Source organism: Triticum urartu, chromosome 3A, assembly GCF_056163025.1.
Source record: "Triticum urartu cultivar PI428250 chromosome 3A, HENAU_Tu73, whole genome shotgun sequence".
Taxonomy (NCBI): domain Eukaryota; kingdom Viridiplantae; phylum Streptophyta; class Magnoliopsida; order Poales; family Poaceae; genus Triticum; species Triticum urartu.
Genome location: NC_141875.1, coordinates 557,548,533 through 557,567,582, shown reverse-complemented (window position 1 = coordinate 557,567,582; position 19,050 = coordinate 557,548,533). Strand labels below are relative to the sequence as shown.

At 45.7% G+C, this 19,050-nt stretch overlaps 1 protein-coding gene across 1 annotated transcript; it reads left to right on the top strand.

Annotated features, from left to right (window-relative positions):
• The first annotated feature begins 1,776 nt into the window (after positions 1-1,776).
• On the top strand, positions 1,777-4,160 carry LOC125529554 (putative auxin efflux carrier component 9). Its single transcript, XM_087547713.1, has 4 exons — positions 1,777-2,852; positions 2,955-3,198; positions 3,642-3,718; positions 3,817-4,160. Exons 1-4 carry the CDS (start codon positions 1,942-1,944, stop codon positions 3,881-3,883), a joined length of 1,299 nt encoding a protein of 432 aa, XP_087403839.1. The 5' UTR covers positions 1,777-1,941; the 3' UTR covers positions 3,884-4,160.
• Positions 4,161-19,050: the final 14,890 nt, after the last annotated feature.

Sequence of the window (19,050 nt, the reverse complement as noted above, 5' to 3'; positions counted from 1 at the left end):
CTGCAAAAGCAATGTTGGTCCCGACACACTACAAATACTAAAGTGACGCGCTATAATTTTTAGAGAAAAGTATACTTTTCGTCCCTCAACTCTGGGCAGAGTCTATATTTGGTCCCTCAACTATGAAACCAGACAAATTACACTCTTAACTTTTAAAACCGGACAAGTTTCGTCCCTTCTTTTGGTTTTGACCGGTTTTTGTGGTTTTGACTTTTGACCGATACATGCTGACGTGGCAAAGAAAACCCCCAGATTGACATCCTGATTTTGCTCTCTCTCTCTCGTATTCCCCTTCTTTCTACGTGGATGAGCAAGCTGCGGGCCGGAGCACGGCGAGGAGCAAGCTGCTGGAGGTGGTGGTCTGGATAGCATGAGCGTGGCGCCATGAGAGGGGATCGTTGGGGCTCGACCTGCTCCTCACCAGGATGGAGCACAACGCGGTTGTGGCCAGGCTGGGGCACCTCGCGGCTATGGTGGTGCGTGCCGTCCTCGCCCGCCGAGTTCGTCTCCACCAACCTCCCCGCACCGCTCGCTCACAAGCTCAGCTCTGCACGTACCTCGCCGTCGAGCGCAGCTTGAAACCATCTCTCCCATCGTATTTTGTATTGCTCAGCGGCGGCGGCGCAGCGTCTTCACCCAACATGCTACGTAGCTGCGCGTCCCAGGCTCCTGGCCATTCAACTCCCGGGTTCCTGCTACACCAGAGAGCTACGGCCAGCAGGTGGTTGTGCGCGCGGACTCACATGATGGCTTGGAGCAGCATGTTTAGTGGCCAACGGGGCAATCGGCGGTGCGTGGTAGTTAGCAGGGCCACCAATGGTGGCGGCACTGGCTCGTGGACTCACGGTCACGCTCTGTTGTGGCGCGGTGCAGCATTGCACGTCAACAGTTCGACGAAAACGTCCACAGGAGATGGATGAAGAGAAATAGAATTATCGTCATGTGGACATGACCCGGTCAAAACCATGCTGGGTTAGCATGGATACTGCTTCAGTTGAGCCGGGGGATGAAACTTATCCGGTTTCAAAAGTTTGAGGTGCAAGTTGTCTGGTTTCATAGTTGAGGGACGAAATCTAGACTTCGCCAAAAGTTCAGAGACGAAAAGTATATTTTTCTCTAATTTTTATTGGGCGCCAATTTTTTGTGCGGCCGTTGGAGATACTCTAATGCAGTCGCCCTGCAAATTTATGCAGACCTGCACCGCATCGAGGAGGAAAACCGCCCATGGAGTTCGGCCACTTTTTGCGATTCCTTCTCCCATGTGACCAGAAAATACAGCAATGCATGATCCTTGGATCTGTTAGATGGCGTTCCCTAGCTTGATGAACACTGTGAAAGCACGGCGAGAGTAACCAAAATGAATTCGAGTTCTTCTTGTTGCCCCCTTGTTGACTTTTTAGGCTCTGACAACTACAACTCGTAGTCGTAGTACTACATCACATGACCCGTAGCTCATGCCAAGACAGAATCCGGTTTAAACCACCTGGCTGGACACAGGGAAAGCGTATCGCACGCTGCTATTCCCAGAGCATGCATGATGACAACTCACGATGCCTCAGGTTTCCATTATCAAGTCCCACTGGCGGCGTCGTGCAGCCGTACATAGTGCGCCGCGCACACACACCACCTTTCTGGTTTCTCTCCTCAACGAACGGACCTGCTTTTCCATGATCCAAAACCATGGACGAAACCCCGAGTTCCGTCGCGAGTCCAATCCGCGTCAACCCGGGACGGGCCACTATATATACACACGAGCGTCCCAGCCAAAAAACCCAAACCCTCCCTCACACCAAGACACTACTGGTACCACAAGAGGAAGCTTAGCGCACCCACAGCTGCACGAAACCGAATCCTCGACGTCGATTCAGAGAGGCGTGGTCGATCGTTCCTGATCGATCGGTCCGAAGTTGGACCGTAGCGTGTGCTTTCTACTAGGGCGCCATGATCACGTGGCTGGCCGTGTACCATGTCGTGGAGGCGATGGCGCCGCTGTACACGGCGGCGGTGCTCGGGTACGCGTCCGTGCGGTGGCTCAAGGCCTTCTCCGAGGAACAGTGCGCCGGGATCAACCACTTCGTCGCCATCTACGCCGTGCCCGTGCTCATCTTCAACATGGTCTCCACCAACAACCCCTACGCCATGAACGGCCGCCTCGTCGCCGCCGACACGCTGCAGAAGGCCGTCATGCTGATCGGCCTCGTCGCCTGGGCCGCCTGGGAGTCCCGCTCGCGCCGCCGCCGCCGATCCGACGGAGGCGGCAAGGCTTCGGCTGCGGTTGCAGCGGCCTCCCCGCTGCAGTGGGTGGTGACCGCCTTCTCTGTGGCGTCGCTGCCCAACACCATCATCATGGGCGTGCCGCTCCTCGGCGGCATGTATGGGGCCATGTCCAAGGACCTCATGAAGCAGATCGTCGTCATGCAGTTCTGCGTCTGGTACAACGTCGTCATCTTCATCTACGAGTACATGGCGGCCCGGCGCGCCGCGACGGCCATGGATGGCACCGCCAAAATCAGCCCTGGGTCGCCCGGGGCGGCGCCGTCCGCTGAGAAAATCGCCCCCAATGACGAGGCCGTCGTTGCGGCCAAGCGGGCCCACGAAGTAACCGTAAACATTGAGATCACGGAGGTTGCCCCGGCGTCTACGGCACAAAAAGACCTGGCAGACAACACAACAACAACGGTGGCCAAGGAGACAAGTGCCGACGCGGAGGCAGAGCAAGGGTCGCCGCCGCCGGCGAAGTCGACGGCGCCTTCGGTGACGCACATCGCCTTGATGGCAGGGAAGAAGGTTCTCAAGATTCCGAATACCTATGCGAGCTTCCTTGGCCTCATCTGGGCCCTAATCGCCTTCAAGTACGTCCCTTTCATTCACAGCTCATACCTCGTACATATTCCTGTGCCTATTTGGATATCTTCTCCTAATGTATTCACGTCGATCTACTTGTGTTTCTACAGGTGCGGGATCAAGATGCCAAAAATAATTGACGACTCGCTGTTCACCATCCAGACGACGGCCGTTGGGCTCAGCATGTTCGCGTCGGGGACGTTCATAGCGCGTCAGTCGCGGTTCGTCCCGTGCGGCTACGCGATCGCGTCCATGTCGATGGTGCTCAAGTTCCTCATCGGCCCGGTGGTGATGCTGCTCGCGTCGCTCGCCATCGGCATGCACGGCACCCTGCTGCACATTGCTGTTGTACAGGTAAACCGCACGCACGGCTGATTAATTCTTTCATCTATTTCTTGAGATGTGCGACGGCATTTATTTCTACGTTTCTTGAGCGGCTGGCCTACAGCCTACTAGCTGCCATGCCATGCGGTTGCATGCTCCAGTAGTAACGGAAAGTGCGTGGTGAAAGATGACCGCACACGTTTGTGTCCAGTAGTAGTACAAGTCAAAAATGACAAATGCTGACCCATAAAGTGGAACGAAACCCACAATTTTTGAAACTTTTTACCGCGAGCTGAGTTGAACAAACTAAATTAAGCGGTGTCGGAGCTAAATTCTAATCAAACCTTCCAAAAAAAAAATCCCTCAAAAGAGTTTAGACCAAAGCTGAAGCTGTGCAGTTATATATGTTGTTCATTATACAAATTTTGAGATATATTTTTTAACCACTATTTTTGACATGCATGTTCATACAGGCGGCCCTTCCCCTAGCCGTGACTTCATTTGTGTACGCTGAAGAATACAAGGTCCATGCAGACATCATGAGCACAGGGTGCGTTTCTTTACCAGATTTTGCTACAGATATTGTTGCCTTGTTTCTGTGAATGACCATCTGATCAACTGCACCTATCTGGTTTTTGTTCTTTTCAGGGTAATTCTTGGGATATTTATCTCGCTCCCCGTCACCATTGTATACTACATTCTATTAGGTCTATGATCGAGCTACCAAGATCGATGTCCGAGGCCTGAAAAGCGCATGTCAGATGTAGAAGATGTGCCACACAACAGTTGAAGAGAGCAGCTCGATTGCAGCTTGAAGAAGCCAATTACTGGACTCCAACATGATAATCCAAATTAAAGAATCAAGAGAATCATAATGATATTGTTTGAATGTGGTCAATCAATAGAAAGCTCATCTTTTCACTCAAATATGATGTAAAGTTAGTTCAAACTTCACGTTGGACAAAAAGTACCACCTCCTTTCCAGTTTATTAGGCCTGCACGTATCATATTGACAATTTGATCAACATAATACAAGAGTTATATCACAAAAATTATATCATTAAAACTTAAAATGGTACAAATTTTAATGGTATGAATTATGGGATATACAACTTGTATTACGTTGGTTAAATTATCAATCTAGGCAGATACACGCATGCCTAATGAACCCGGAAAAGATGGAGTATTGTACAAAGTCTCGTACACCCACCTTAACTAAGTTACTTTAAATGCATATCACCAGATGAGATTACAATTTACATCTTCTAATAAAGGGATAGTGTGGCCTTCTTACATGGTGGATTTATTTTTAAAGACCTGCTCTCCCGATAGCCGGCGTTCGTGATGGAGTAGGCTACGATGGTGGTGCAAATTGCGAGATGAGGCAAAACCCTAGGTGTTTTTGAGGTGTCTTTGGCTGCAGTCGGTAAGCATTATATATAGGAGTACCAGAGACGGTATCCTGTCGCGATCACGATCTCAAATCGACTTGGTTTTTAAGTTGTATACTTACCGGACAATGAACCATAAACTTTTCTGCCAAGTGCCCGAGTCCGGCCAGGCAAGGCGAGCACATGCGGGTGATCTTCTCTTTCTCTCCTTAACATATCACTGAGTGTGGTGAAGAGAACTCACTATATAAAGAGGTCTCGCATCTCGTCAACTTCGGTTGTAATTATCACTTGCCATTTTATACACGGGGCTTTTTAAGAATTCAGAAATTGTACATGGGCTAGGCCCATTATTTCTAATCGTCGTGCCCTCCATCCTGATTTGCTAGGCAGTGTCTCACGTATGTGTCATGTAGGGTTTACCGGAGTCATCGATGTCCTTCTTCGTGCTTGTTTTTCATCTTTAATCCATATTGTATGCGAGCTATGTCTATGTGTTTGTTCGAGACGACATTGTGTGTGCTCTTCCTCCCGAGTTGAGGAATCGTGCTAGGGGTTTTCAAGGATGCATTTTTTTGTGTGATGGTAGTTGATCATATATATGTGGGCATTAGATTAGGTTATATTAGTGCTCAGATTTGTTCAATAGTCTTGTCGTCTGATTTTTTCGGAATTCTAGTATGCTGCAGCTCAAAATTTTGAATGTTCGTTAAATGAAATTTTCTACACTGTTAACTGAATTTTTGTGACACTTGTTGTGGAGTTAACTGAATGTGTATACAATTAGATCACTGAATTGTGCAGTACAATTAACTGAATATTTATAGGCACTGAATGTGTGATAGGGTGAGTAGTTAAGTATTTTGTACATACATTGCATTATGAATTTGCTTGACCTCTAATGGTACCACACCCAAAAACCAACAGGTGGAAAAAAATGATCAACGGAATCGTCTTTCTATAAGACAAGCGTCCATGGGCATGAATTTTTCATTGATGATGTCAGTTTATCATGATCGTGCGTTGTTTGATCCCGCAACCGATTGAGGATCACGCCCCGAAGTGACATCCTAGACCAAATAACCAAATTTAGCCCAATGATAAAGCTGGGCTCTTCATTAATAGGAGATGGTTATGTAGCATGTAGGTCCCAAAAGCATAACTGCGAAGGAGCTCCAACTACATGTCTGACTCTTGCACCCAACCTGGACAAAGATGAACAAAATGCAGTAAACACGATATGAAACTTTGTCCAAATTTATCCAGTTTGGTTTTGTTCAATTATCCGTTTCAAGGTATAGGATTGTCTTATGTTTCTAACTTAACATTCAAAAGCATTTTTTATGATAATATGTGTCTCATTCATATCATAAAGAACAAAGTACAAGTCACGTAAAGATTGACATCTGGAAGGCAGTGTGGGGGTGCCCTGCTCCCCCAAAGGTACGCATTTTTTCCTGGCGAGTTGCGACGAATTCTTTGGCCACCCTTGAAAACAAACGGAAAAGGAAACTTGGGGTTTCCGATACATGTGCTCTTTGCAGTATGGAATGCGAGGACTCGTTTCATGCCCTATGCAGATGCCCTTTGGCGCAACGACTATGGAAGGCTATGGCGGGCATATGGAGAATGCCTAAGGCCGGTGGACACTATCGCCAACACATGCAAAGAATGGATCATTCATTTGCTTGATGGCTGTCAAGATGAAGTTCGGCTTGAAGAAAATATGCCCTAGAGGCAATAATAAAGTTGTTATTTATATTTCCTTATATCATGATAAATGTTTATTATTCATGCTAGAATTGTATTAACCATACATGTGTGAATATATAGACAAACAAAGTGTCCCTAGTATGCCTCTACTTGACTAGCTCGTTAATCAAAGATGGTTAAGTTTCCTAGCCATAGACATGTGTTGTCATTTGATGAACAGGATCACACCATTAGAGAATGATGTGATGGACAAGACCCATCCGTTAGCTTAGCACCATGATTGTTTAGTTTATTGCTATTACTTTCTTCATGACTTATACATGTTCCCCAGACTATGAGATTATGCAACTCCCGAATACCGGAGGAACACCTTGTGTGCTATCAAACGTCACAACGTAACTGGGTGATTGTAAAGATGCTCTATAGGTGTCTCCGATGGTGTTTGTTGAGTTGGCATAGATCGAGATTAGGATTTGTCACTTCGTGTACCGGAGAGGTATCTCTGGGCCCTCTCGATAATGCACATCACTATGAGCCTTGCAAGAAATGTGACTAATGAGTTAGTCACGGGATGATGCATTACGAAACGAGTAAAGAGACTTGCCTGTGGCGAGATTGAACTAGGTATGATGATACCGACGATCGAATCTCGGGCAAGTAACATACCGATGACAAAGGGAACAACGTATGTTGTTATGCGGTTTGACCGATAAAGGTCTTCGTAGAATATGTAGGAACCAATATGAGCATATAGGTTCCGCTATTGGTTATTGACCGGAGATGAGTCTCGGTCATGTCTACATAGTTCTCAAACCCGTAGGGTCCACACGCTTAATGTTCGATGATGATATGTATTATGAGTTATGTGATTTGATGTACCGAAGGTTGTTCGGAGTCCCGGATGTGATCACGGACATGGCGAGGAGTCTCGAAATGGTCGAGACATAAAGATTCATATATTGTAAGGCTACATTCATACACCGGAATGGTTTGGGTCGTTTCGGATAAGTTTCGGAGTACCGGGGGTTACCGGAACCCCCTCCGGGAAGTTATTTGGGCCTTATGGGCCTAGTGGTGGAAGAGAGGAGGCAGGCCAAGAGGTGGAGCGTGCTCCCCTAGACCAAACCAAATTGGACTAGGGCTAGGGGGCGGCCCCCTTTCCTTCTCTTCTTCCTCTCCTTCCTTCTTCTCCTGCTTGGACTAGGAAAGGGGGAAACCTATTCCTACTAGGAGTAGGAATCCCCCCCTTGGGCGCGCTCCTTGAGGCCGACCCTCCTCCTCCCCTCCTATATATACGGGGGAGGGGGCACCCCACAGACACACAAGTTGATCTTTAGCCGTGTGTGGTGCCCCCCTCCACAGTTTTCCACCTCAGTCATATTGTCGTATTGCTTAGGCGAAGCCCTGCGTCGGTAACTGATACGTCCATTTTGCATCATGCTTTTATATCGATATTTATTGCATTATGGGATATGATTACACATTATGTCATAATACTTATACCTATTCAATCTTATTTTACAAGGTTTGCATGAAGAGGGAGAATGCCAGCAGCTGGAATTCTGGACTAGAAAAGGAGCAAATATTAGAAACCTATTCTACACAACTCCAAAAGTCCTGAAACTCCACGGTAGTCATTTTTAGAATATATAAAAAAATATTGGGCGAAGGAAGCACCAGAGGGGGGCCACCCACCATCCACGAGGGTGGGGGCGCGCCCGCCTGTCTCGTGGGCCCCCTGGCAGGCCTCCGGTGCCCATCTTTGGCTATATGAAGTCTTTCGCCCTGTAAAAAAAATCATAAGCAAGCTTTCAGGATGAAACTCCGCCGCCACGAGGCGGAACCTTGGCGGAACCAATCTAGGGCTCCGGCGGAGCTGTTCTGCCGGGGAAGCATCCCTCTGGGAGGGGGAAATCATCACCATCGTCATCACCATCGATCCTCTCATCAGGAGGGGGCCAATCTCCATCAACATCTTCACCAGCACCACCTCATCTCAAACCCTAGTTCATCTCTTGTATCCAATCTTTCTCTCAAAATCTCAGATTGGTACCTGTGGGTTGCTAGTAGTGTTGATTACTCCTTGTAGTTGATGCTAGTTGGTTTATTTGGTGGAAGATCATATGTTCAGATCCTTTATGCATATTAATACCCCTCTGATTATGAACATAAATATGATTTGTGAGTAGTTAAGTTTATTCCTGAGGACATGGGAGAAGTCTTGCTATAAGTAGTCATGTGAATTTGGTATTCGTTCGATATTTTGATGAGATGTATGTTGTCTTTCCTCTAGTGGTGTCATGTGAACGTCGACTACATGACACTTCACCATTTTTTGGGCCTAGGGGAAGGCATTGGGAAGTAATAAGTAGATGATGGGTTGCTAGAGTGACAGAAGCTTAAACCCTAGTTTATGTGTTGCTTCATAAGGGGCTGATTTGGATCCATATGTTTCATGCTATGGTTAGGTTTACCTTAATACTTCTTTTGTAGTTGCGGATGCTTGCAAGAGGGGTTAATCATAAGTGGGATGCTTGTCCAAGTAAGGGTAGTACCCAAGCACCGGTACACCCACATATCAAATTATCAAAGTAACGAACGCGAATCATATGAGCGTGATGAAAACTAGCTTGACGATAATTCCCATGTGTCCTCGGGAGCGTTTTCCTTTATATAAGAGTTTGTCCAGGCTTGTCCTTTGCTACAAAAAGGATTGGTACATCTTGCTGCACCTTATTTACATTTGTTACTTGTTACCCGTTACAAATTACCTTATCACAAAACTATCTGTTACTGATAATTTCAGCGCTTGCAGAGAATACCTTACTGAAAACCACTTGTCATTTCCTTCTGCTACTCGTTGGGTTCGACACTCTTACTTATTGAAAGGACTACAATAGATCCCCTATACTTGTGGGTCATCAAGACTCTCTTCTGGCGCCGTTGCCGGGGAGTGAAGCGCCTTTGGTAGGTAGAATTTGGTAAGGAAAATTTATACAGTGTGCTGAAATTTACTGTCACTTGTTACTATGGAAAGTAATCCTTTGAGGGGCTTGTTCGGGGTATCTTCACCCCGACCAATAGAGAAAAGAGTTGCTCCTCAACCTACTGAACCTACTAAAAATGTTTACTTTGAAATTCCTTCGGGTATGATAGAGAAACTGCTAGCTAATCCTTTTACAAGAGATGGAACATTGCATCCTGATTTGCACCTAATCTATCTGGATGAATTTTGTGGATTATTTAAGCTTGCAAGTATGCCCGAGGATGTTATCAAGAAGAAGATCTTCCCTTTATATTTGAAGGGAAAGGCATTGACATGGTTTAGGCTATGTGATGATATTGGATCATGGAACTACAACCGATTGAAATGTGAATTTCATCAGAAGTTTTATCCTATGCATCTGGTTCATCGTGATCGTAATTATATATATAACTTTTGGCCTCGCGAAGGAGAAAGCATCGCTCAAGCTTGGGGGAGGCTTAAGTCAATGTTATATTCATGCCCCAATCATGAGCTCTCAAGAGAAATTATTATTCAAAAAAAATTATGCTCAGCTTTGTCTCAATAATCGCTCCATGCTCGATACTTCTTGTACCGGTTCTTTTATGATGAAGACTATTGAATTCAGATGGGATTTATTGGAAAGAATTAAACGCAACTCTGAAGATTGGAAACTCGACGAAGGTAAGGAGTTAGGTATAACACCTAAGTTTGACTATGTTAGATCTTTTATGGATACCGATGCTTTTCGTGAATTTAGCACTAAATATGGACCTGACTCTGAAATAGTAGCTTCTTTCTGTGAATCATTTGCTACTCATGTTGATCTCCCTAAGGAGAAGCGGCTTAAATATCGTCCTCCCATTGAAGTAAAAGTAGTTGAACCTATTAAAGTTGAAGAAAAGACTATCACTATAATTTTGATCCTATTGTTCCTACCGCTTATATTGAGAAACCACCTTTCCCTACTAGAATAAAGGATCATGCTAAAGCTTCAACTGTGGTTCGTAAGAGTAATACTAGAACACCTACACCCTCTGAGCAAATTAAAGTTGAACCTAGTATTGCTATGGTTAAACATCTCTTGGTTGATAATAGTGATGGGCATGTTATTTACTTCTGTGATGAAGTTGCTAGAATTACTAGACCCGATACTAAAAATAAACATACACCTGTTATAGGCATGCCTGTTATTTCTGTTAAAATAGGAGATCATTGCTATCATGGCTTATGTGATATGGGTGCTAGTGCGATTGCAATACCCCATTCTTTATATGAAGAAATTATGCATGATATTGCACCTACTGAGATAGAAGGTATTGATGTTACAATTAAGCTTGCCAATAGAGATACTATTTCACCGATTGGGATTGTTAGAGATGTTGAAGTCTTGTGTGGGAAAGTTAAATATCCTGCTGATTTTCTTGTTCTTGGTTCCCTACAAGATGCCTTTTGCCCCATTATATTTAGTAGACCCTTCTTGAATACTGCTAATGCTAAGATAGACTGCAAAAAGGATATTGTTTCTGTTGGTTTAGGGGATATGTCTCATGATTTTAATTTTGCTAAATTTCGTAGACAACCCCATGATAAAGAATTTCCTAGTAAAGATGAAATTATTGGTCTTGCTTATATTGTCGTGCCTCCTAATGATCCTTTAGAACAATATTTGCTAGACCATGAAAATGATATGTTTATGAATGAAAGAAGGGAAATAGATGAAATATTCTTTAAACAGGGACCTATTTTGAAACATAACTTGCCTATTGAAATTCTAGGGGATCCTCCTCCACCTTAGGGTGATCCCGTGTTTGAGCATAAACCATTACCTGATACTCTTAAATATGCTTATCTTGATGAAAAGAAGATATATCCTGTTATTATTAGTGCTAACCTTTCAGAGCAGGAAGAAGAGAAATTATTGAAAACTCTGAAGAAGCACCCTGCTGCTATTGAATATACTCTTGATGATCTTAAGGGCATTAGTCCCACTCTATGCCAGCACAAAATAAAATTGGAGAAAGACGCTAAACCGGTTATTGATCACCAACAACGGTTAAATCCTAAGATGAAAGAAGTGGTAAGAAAAGAAATACTAAAGCTTCTGGAGGTAGGTATAATTTATCCTATTGCTGATAGTCAGTGGGTAAGTCCTGTCCATTGTGTCCCTAAGAAAGGAGGTATTACTGTTGTTCCTAATGATAAAGATGAATTGATCCCACAAAGAATTGTTACAGGTTATAGAATGATAATTGATTTCTGCAAATTAAATAAAGCTACTAAAAAGGATCATTACCCTTTACCTTTTATTCATCAAATGCTAGAAAGATTATCCAAACACACACATTTTTGCTTTCTAGACGGTCATTCTAGTTTCTCTCAAATACCTGTGTCAAAAGAGGATCAAGAAAAGACCACCTTTACCTGTCCTTTCGGTACCTTTGCTTATAGACGTATGCCTTTTGGTTTATGTAATGCACCTGCTACCTTTCAAAGATGTATGACTGCGATATTCTCTGACTTTTGTGAAAAGATTGTTCAGGTTTTCATGGATGATTTCTTCGTTTATGGAACTTCTTTGGATGATTGCTTAAGATACATTGATCGAGTTTTGCAGAGATGTGAAGAAACTAATCTTGTCTTGAATTGGGAGAAGTGCCACTTTATGGTTAATGAAGTATTGTCTTGGGGCATAAAATTTCTGAAAGAGGTATTGAAGTTGATAAAGCTAAAGTTGATGCTATTGAAAAGATGTCGTGTCCAAAGGACATTAAAGGTATAAGAAGTTTCCTTGGTCATGCCGGTTTTTATAGGAGGTTCATTAAAGACTTCTCAAAAATTTCCAGGCCTCTGACTAATCTCTTACAAAAAGATGTTCCTTTTGTCTTTGATGATGATTGTGTAGAAGCATTTGAAATACTCAAGAAAGCCTTGATTTCTGCACCTATTGTTCAGCCTCCTGATTGGAATTTACCCTTTGAAATTATGTGTGATGCTAGTGATTATGTTGTAGTTGCTGTTCTAGGACAAAGAGTTGATAAGAAACTAAATGCTATCCAATATGCTAGTAAAACTCTAGACGGTGCCCAGCAAAATTATGCTACTACTGAAAAGGAATTTTTAGCAGTTGTGTTTGCTTGTGATAAGTTCAAACCTTACATTGTTGATTCTAAAGTAACTGTTCACACTGATCATGCTGCTATTAAATATCTTATGGAAAAGAAAGATGCTAAACCTAGACTTATTAGATGGGTTCTCCTACTACAAGAATTTGATTTACATATTATTGATAGAAAGGGAGCTGAGAACCCCATTGTAGACAACTTGTCTATGTTAGAGAATGTTCTTGATGACCCACTACCGATTGATGATAGCTTCCCTGATGAACAATTAGCTGTCATAAATGCTTCTCGTACTACTCCATGGTATGCTGATTATGCTAACTACATTGTTGCTAAATTTATACCACCTAGTTTCACATATCAGCAAAAGAAAAAAAATGCTATGATTTAAGACATTACTTCTGGGATGACCCACACATTTATAAAGAAGGAGTAGATGGTGTTATTAGACGTTGTGTACCTAAGCATGAGCAGGAACATATCCTACACAAGTGTCACTCCGAGGCTTATGGGGGACACTGTCGGTGTCAAAACCGGCGGATCTCGGGTAGGGGGTCCTGAACTGTGCGTCTAAGGCGGATGGTAACAGGAGGCAGGGGACACGGTGTTTTACCCAGGTTCAGGCCCTCTTGATGGAGGTAAAACCCTACGTCCTGCTTGATTTATTCTTGATGATATGAGTATTACAAGAGTTGATCTACCACGAGATCGGAGAGCTAAACCCTAGAAGCTAGCCTCCGGTTTATTGTATGTTGTCCTACGGACTAAAACCCTCCGGTTTATATAGACACCGGAGGGGCTAGGGTTACACAAGGTCGGTTACAAAGGAGGAGATATACATATCCGTATTGCCTAGCTTGCCTTCTACGCCAAGTAGAGTCCCATCCGGACACGAGACGAAGTCTTCAATCTTGTATCTTCATAGTCTAGCAGTCCGGCCAAAGGATATAGTCCGGCTATCCGGAGACCCCCTAATCCAGGACTCCCTCAGTAGCCCCTGAACCAGGCTTCAATGACGATGAGTCCGGCGCGCAGTATTGTCTTCGGCATTGCAAGGCGGGTTCCTCCTCCGAATACACCACACAAGAATTTGAATACAAGGATAGTGTCCGACCCTGCAAAATAAGTTCCACATACCACCGTAGAGAGAATAATATTTCCACAAATCTAATCTGCTGACTTGTTTTGGCAACATGACATTATGCCATGGCCCGGTGATTATTCAAACCGTTTCCTTTAACTAGCCCCGCACATAACGCGAGGCAGTTTTTTGACACGTCTTGTCAAAGCAGAGATCGTGTCCCCCTTATTACGGGATTCTCATCAATACGGGCGTGGGTAACCCAACCGCGCCCAGGACTCCTAGATTTTAGGCAAGTCCCAAACGACTACGAGGAGGACGCTTGATATTCACACTCTTTATAAAGGGTCAAGGTTTTTACTTTTTTCCTCCCGTGCTCAATCGAATCCTTCCCCCGCCTCGAGTTCTAACACCCAAAGCCCAGGTCAGGTGCTTCGGACCTTCAATCATGTCCGGATCCAGCCTCCAGGCCGGTGGATGCCCTCCTCCGTCACGGAAGAGGATATCAAGAAGTTGAGGGAGGCAAGATACTTGACCGCCGAAGTCTCGCATCGGCTGCCCGGCCGAGGGCAGGTCATCCCTACTCCCGAACCCAACGAAGACGTCGTGTTCATCTCCCACTTCCTCCGAGGACTAGGCCTCACTCTGGATCCCTTTGTAAGGGGTTTGATGTTCTATTACGGGCTTGATTTCCACGATCTAGCCCCAGATTCCTTTCTCCACATGTCGGCATTTATTGTCGTATGTGAGGCCTTCCTCCGCATTACCCCCCACTTTGGCCTGTGGCTCAAGACCTTTGTGTTGGGGAACGTAGCAAAAATTCAAAATTTTCTACGCATCACCAAGATCAATCTATGGAGTAATCTAGCAACGAGGGGAAGGAGAGAGCATCTACATACCCTTGTAGATCGCTAAGAGGAAGCGTTCAAGTGAACGGGGTTGATGGAGTCGTACTCGTCGTGATCCAAATCACCGATGATCCTAGTGCCGAACGGACAGCACCTCCGCGTTCAACACACGTACAACCCGGTGACGCCTCCTACGCCTTGATCCAGCAACGGGAGAAGGAGAGGTTGGGGAAGACTCCGTCCAGCAGCAGCACGACGGCATGGTGGTGAAGGAGGAGCGTGGCAATCCTGCAGGGCTTCGCCAAGCACCGCGGGAGAGGAGGAGGACTTGGGAGAGGGGGAGGGCTGCGCCAAGACTTGGGTGCGGCTGCCCTCCCACCCCCCCATATATATAGGGGCAAGGGAGAGGGGGGCCGGCCCCCTCAGATCCAATCTGAGGAGGGGGCGGTGGCCAAGGGGGGTTGCCTTGCCCCCCAAGGCAAGGGGGCGCCCCCCCTTTAGGGTTCCCCCAAACCCTAGGCGCATGGGCCCTAGGGGGGAGGCGCCCAGCCCACTAAGGGGCTGGTCCCTCTCCACATACAGCCCATAGGGCCCTCCGGGGCAGGTGGACCCTCCCAGTGGACCCCCGGAACCCCTCCGGTGGTCCCGGTACAATACCGGTAACCCCCGAATTATTCCGGTGACCGTATGATGACTTCCCATATACAAATCTTTACCTCCGGACCATTCCGGAACTCCTCGTGACGTCCGGGATCTCATCCGGGACTCCGAACAACATTCGATAACCACGTACATCTATTCCCTATAACCCTAGCTTCATCGAACCTTAAGTGTGTAGACCCTACGGGCTCGGGAGTCATGCAGACATGGCCGAGACAACTCTCCGGTCAATAACCAACAGCGGGATCTGGATACCCATGTTGGCTCCCACATGCTCCACGATGATTTCATCGGATGAACCATGATGTCAAGGATTCAATCAATCCCGTATACAATTCCCTTTGTCTAGCGGTATAGTACTTGCCCGAGATTCGATCGTCGGTATCCGATACCTTGTTCAATCTCGTTACCGGCAAGTCTCTTTACTCGTTCCGTAACACATCATCCCATGATCAACTCCTTGGTCACATTGTGCACATTATGATGATGTCCTACGAGTGGGCCCAGAGATACCTCTCCGTTTACAAGGAGTGACAAATCCCAGTCTCGATTCGTGCCAACCCAACAGACACTTTCGGAGATACCTGTAGTGTACCTTTATAGCCACCCAGTTACGTTGTGACGTTTGGCACACCCAAAGCACTCCTACGGTATCCGGGAGTTGCACAATCTCATGGTCTAAGGAAATGATACTTGACATTAGAAAAGCTTTAGCATACGAACTACACGATCTTGTGCTAGGCTTAGGATTGGGTCTTGTCCATCACATCATTCTCCTAATGATGTGATCCCGTTATCAATGACATCCAATGTCCATGGTCAGGAAACTGTAACCATCTATTGATCAACGAGCTAGTCAACTAGAGGCTTACTAGGGACATGGTGTTGTCTATGTATCCACACATGTATCTGAGTTTCCTATCAATACAATTCTAGCATGGATAATAAACGATTATCATGAACAAGGAAATATAATAATAACCAATTTATTATTGCCTCTAGGGCATATTTCCAACAGTCTCCCACTTGCACTAGAGTCAATAATCTAGTTCACATCGCCATGTGATTAACACTCACAGGTCACATCGCCATGTGACCAACATCCAAAGAGTTTACTAGACTCAATAATCTAGTTCACATAACTATGTGATTAACACTCAATGAGTTCTGGGTTTGATCATGTTATGCTTGTGAGAGAGTGTCGGTGTCAAAACCGGCAGATCTCGGGTAGGGGGTCCCGAACTGTGCGTCTAGGATCGATGGGTAACAGGAGACAAGGGACACGATGTTTTTACCCAGGTTCGGGCCCTCTCGATGGAGGTAAAACCCTACTCCTGCTTGATTAATATTGATGACATGGGTATTACAAGAGTAGATCTACCACGAGATCAAGGAGGCTAAACCCTAGAAGCTAGCCTATGGTATTATTGTTGTATATATTGTATATCTATCGACTAGCCTGGCCTCGGTTTATATAATGCACCGGAGGCCTAGGATAACAAGAGTCCTAGCCGAATACGCCGGTGGGGAGAAGTCCTTGTCTTGATCGCCAAGTCTTGTGGAATCTTCCTTGTATGCGGTAGCCGTCCGAACTGGCCCATGAGTATGCGGCCACGGGGGTCCTCAGCCCAATCTAATAGATCGGGAGACGACGTGGTGAGTACCCCCTAGTCCAGGACACCGTCAGTAGCCCCCTGAACCGGTCTTCAAGTTAGGGACGCTCCTCGATTCTTCCGAACTGTTCTTCATCTTTGGTTGCCGGTCTTGAAAACTGGTTCAACAAATCTTCTTTAACTTCGATCTTGAGGATCGCCAAAATGCATTCGACGAGTTTACACGTCGGGTATCCGAGGAGCCCCTTTAAGTTTTCGGCCTTTAACAATGCCTTGTTTATTTTTATGCCACACCTCGGGTTTGAAGTTGTTCCCGGGAGGCAGTGTCTTCTTGCGTCCGAGCTCCAACGCCAGACTGCATTCGAGGTATCTTTTGCAGCCGAGCACCAACGCCGGACCGCTTCCCAGCTCTAGCGCCGGAATGTATCCGAGCTCCAACGCCGGACTATGTATCCGAGCTCCAACGCCGGACTGTATATCCGAGCTCAAACGCCGAAATATATCCGAGCTCCAACGCCGGACTGTGTCCAGGCTCCAATGCCGGACTATATCTGAGGTGTCATATCACCTTGGTTCAAAAAAGTTTGAAGGAGTTTAGCCGAGCTTAATGCCGGAAATGCCCTCTATGGAGCCAGCCACTAGCGCCCGAGCTTTATGCCGGACTGCTTCCGAGGTGGTGCACCACCCCGACTATGGGCTGATTTTTTGTCAATATTTTTTATTGGTGCAATTTATTCTCTGCCGAGATATATAGCCAGTAGCCCTCAAGGTGTGTATCGGTCTAAAACCCGAGATGCACATGAAGGATGACATAAGACCGCTGATCCCAGTAGCCGCTGAGACTCAGGTTGATTTGCAAAATCGGCCTGAGGATCAAGTCCTAGCTCGGCAGAATACTTCGGGACACAAAAGCGGCGTGCTCAGTCCTCAAGACTCAGGTTGGGTGCGGCCGACCAACCTGAGGATCAAAATCTCCTCGGAAACTATATTGCACATAAAATTTTCTGCATTGGACAAGCAATGCAGTAGCCCCTGAGACACTGGTCGGGTGGCAACACCAGATCAGGGGATCGATCTGCCCCTTTAATATTTGTAAATAATAAGCCCGAAGCCCAGTAGCCCCCGAGCCTTAATGCGGGCACGGGTGGCCGAATTAAGGATCAATATCCATAGTAAAATCACAAATTATGTGTAATGACTCTATGTATCCAAGTACTTTACGTCATTAATGCTCGGATCCGCATTGTACAAAACTTTGTTGACCGACCATCGGCTTCCACCTCCTTGGCCAGTAGCCGAGGAGTGTTTGTCCTACTTTATAAAGCCTTTATGAGGGCAAAGATTTACGACAAACAAGGCAATCTGGCCATACGGTTTTATAAACAAAGGTACGCAGAGAGATATGTTATATTACTGTTTAACAGAAGAAATGTATTCCAAAGAAAATAGTCCCGCTATCGGTTCCTTTCTTTGGGTTGTCATGCTAAGCATGATCATGAAACCTCAGCTCGAATGTAAGAGCAAAATATCGAGGATTTAGTTTGGGAGGCTAGTTAATAGCCCCCGGCAGTGTTCGGCGACAGTCGAGGTCAAGCCGTAAACACTTCAGCCAATGTTATGAATGGCCCGTCATAGTCATCGGATCGCTGACAAGTTTACGCTTATTGTGACAGTCAGTTTTCGTCTTTCTCCACTAAGGTGCTTAACCATGTGAGCTGGAAGCACAATCGCAGTGGTTCTCCCTTTGCACGCCTAGCCGAACAAAACGGAACGTAGGAAGCAAGTGCAGGAGCCGGGCAACCCAACTATTGACCGAAGACACAATTCGAAACCGATGCATATATAGCAATATCTGAGAATGTTTTTGCCGAATCCCTAAAGGTGTCCGGCGTTGCACTGCGAGACTAATGCTGAAAAAGCACAAATAGTTTAAAAGTGCCAAAAAGCTTGGAAAACCAAGAAACGTCAGTAAAAACATGACGTCCGAACAAGGTCAAGTGTTCGGTGCCAATCCGAAAATTGGTCTTAGAAAAAAAGAAGTGCTTCTGTCATCCTTTAACATGACACATCCTATCTCAAGACTTCGAGCGGGTCAGCCTATGGCTTCAACCTCCTATCCCGAGGGCGGAGTGCTTCTCATCGGGCCAGTTTAGAAAACTAAACTCTAGCGGCTTTGAGAGAGAAATTAGGCTCCCCGGCTAGTGACCGCACACTCGTGTCGAAAAAAGGAGTGATAAATAATAATAAAACTTTGCAATGACTAAGAAGAAGAACACTTATCATAAAACGGCTCAAATAAACTTAAGAGCCCCCAAGTGACTTGGGTAGAAGAATGATTGCATGTACCGAAGTACTTATATCATATCTATGTTCAACCGAACTTTAAACTCGTCTTAACCGACCGTCAGCTTCTCCCTCTTCGGTCAAGGACCAAAAAGTGTTATGTACTC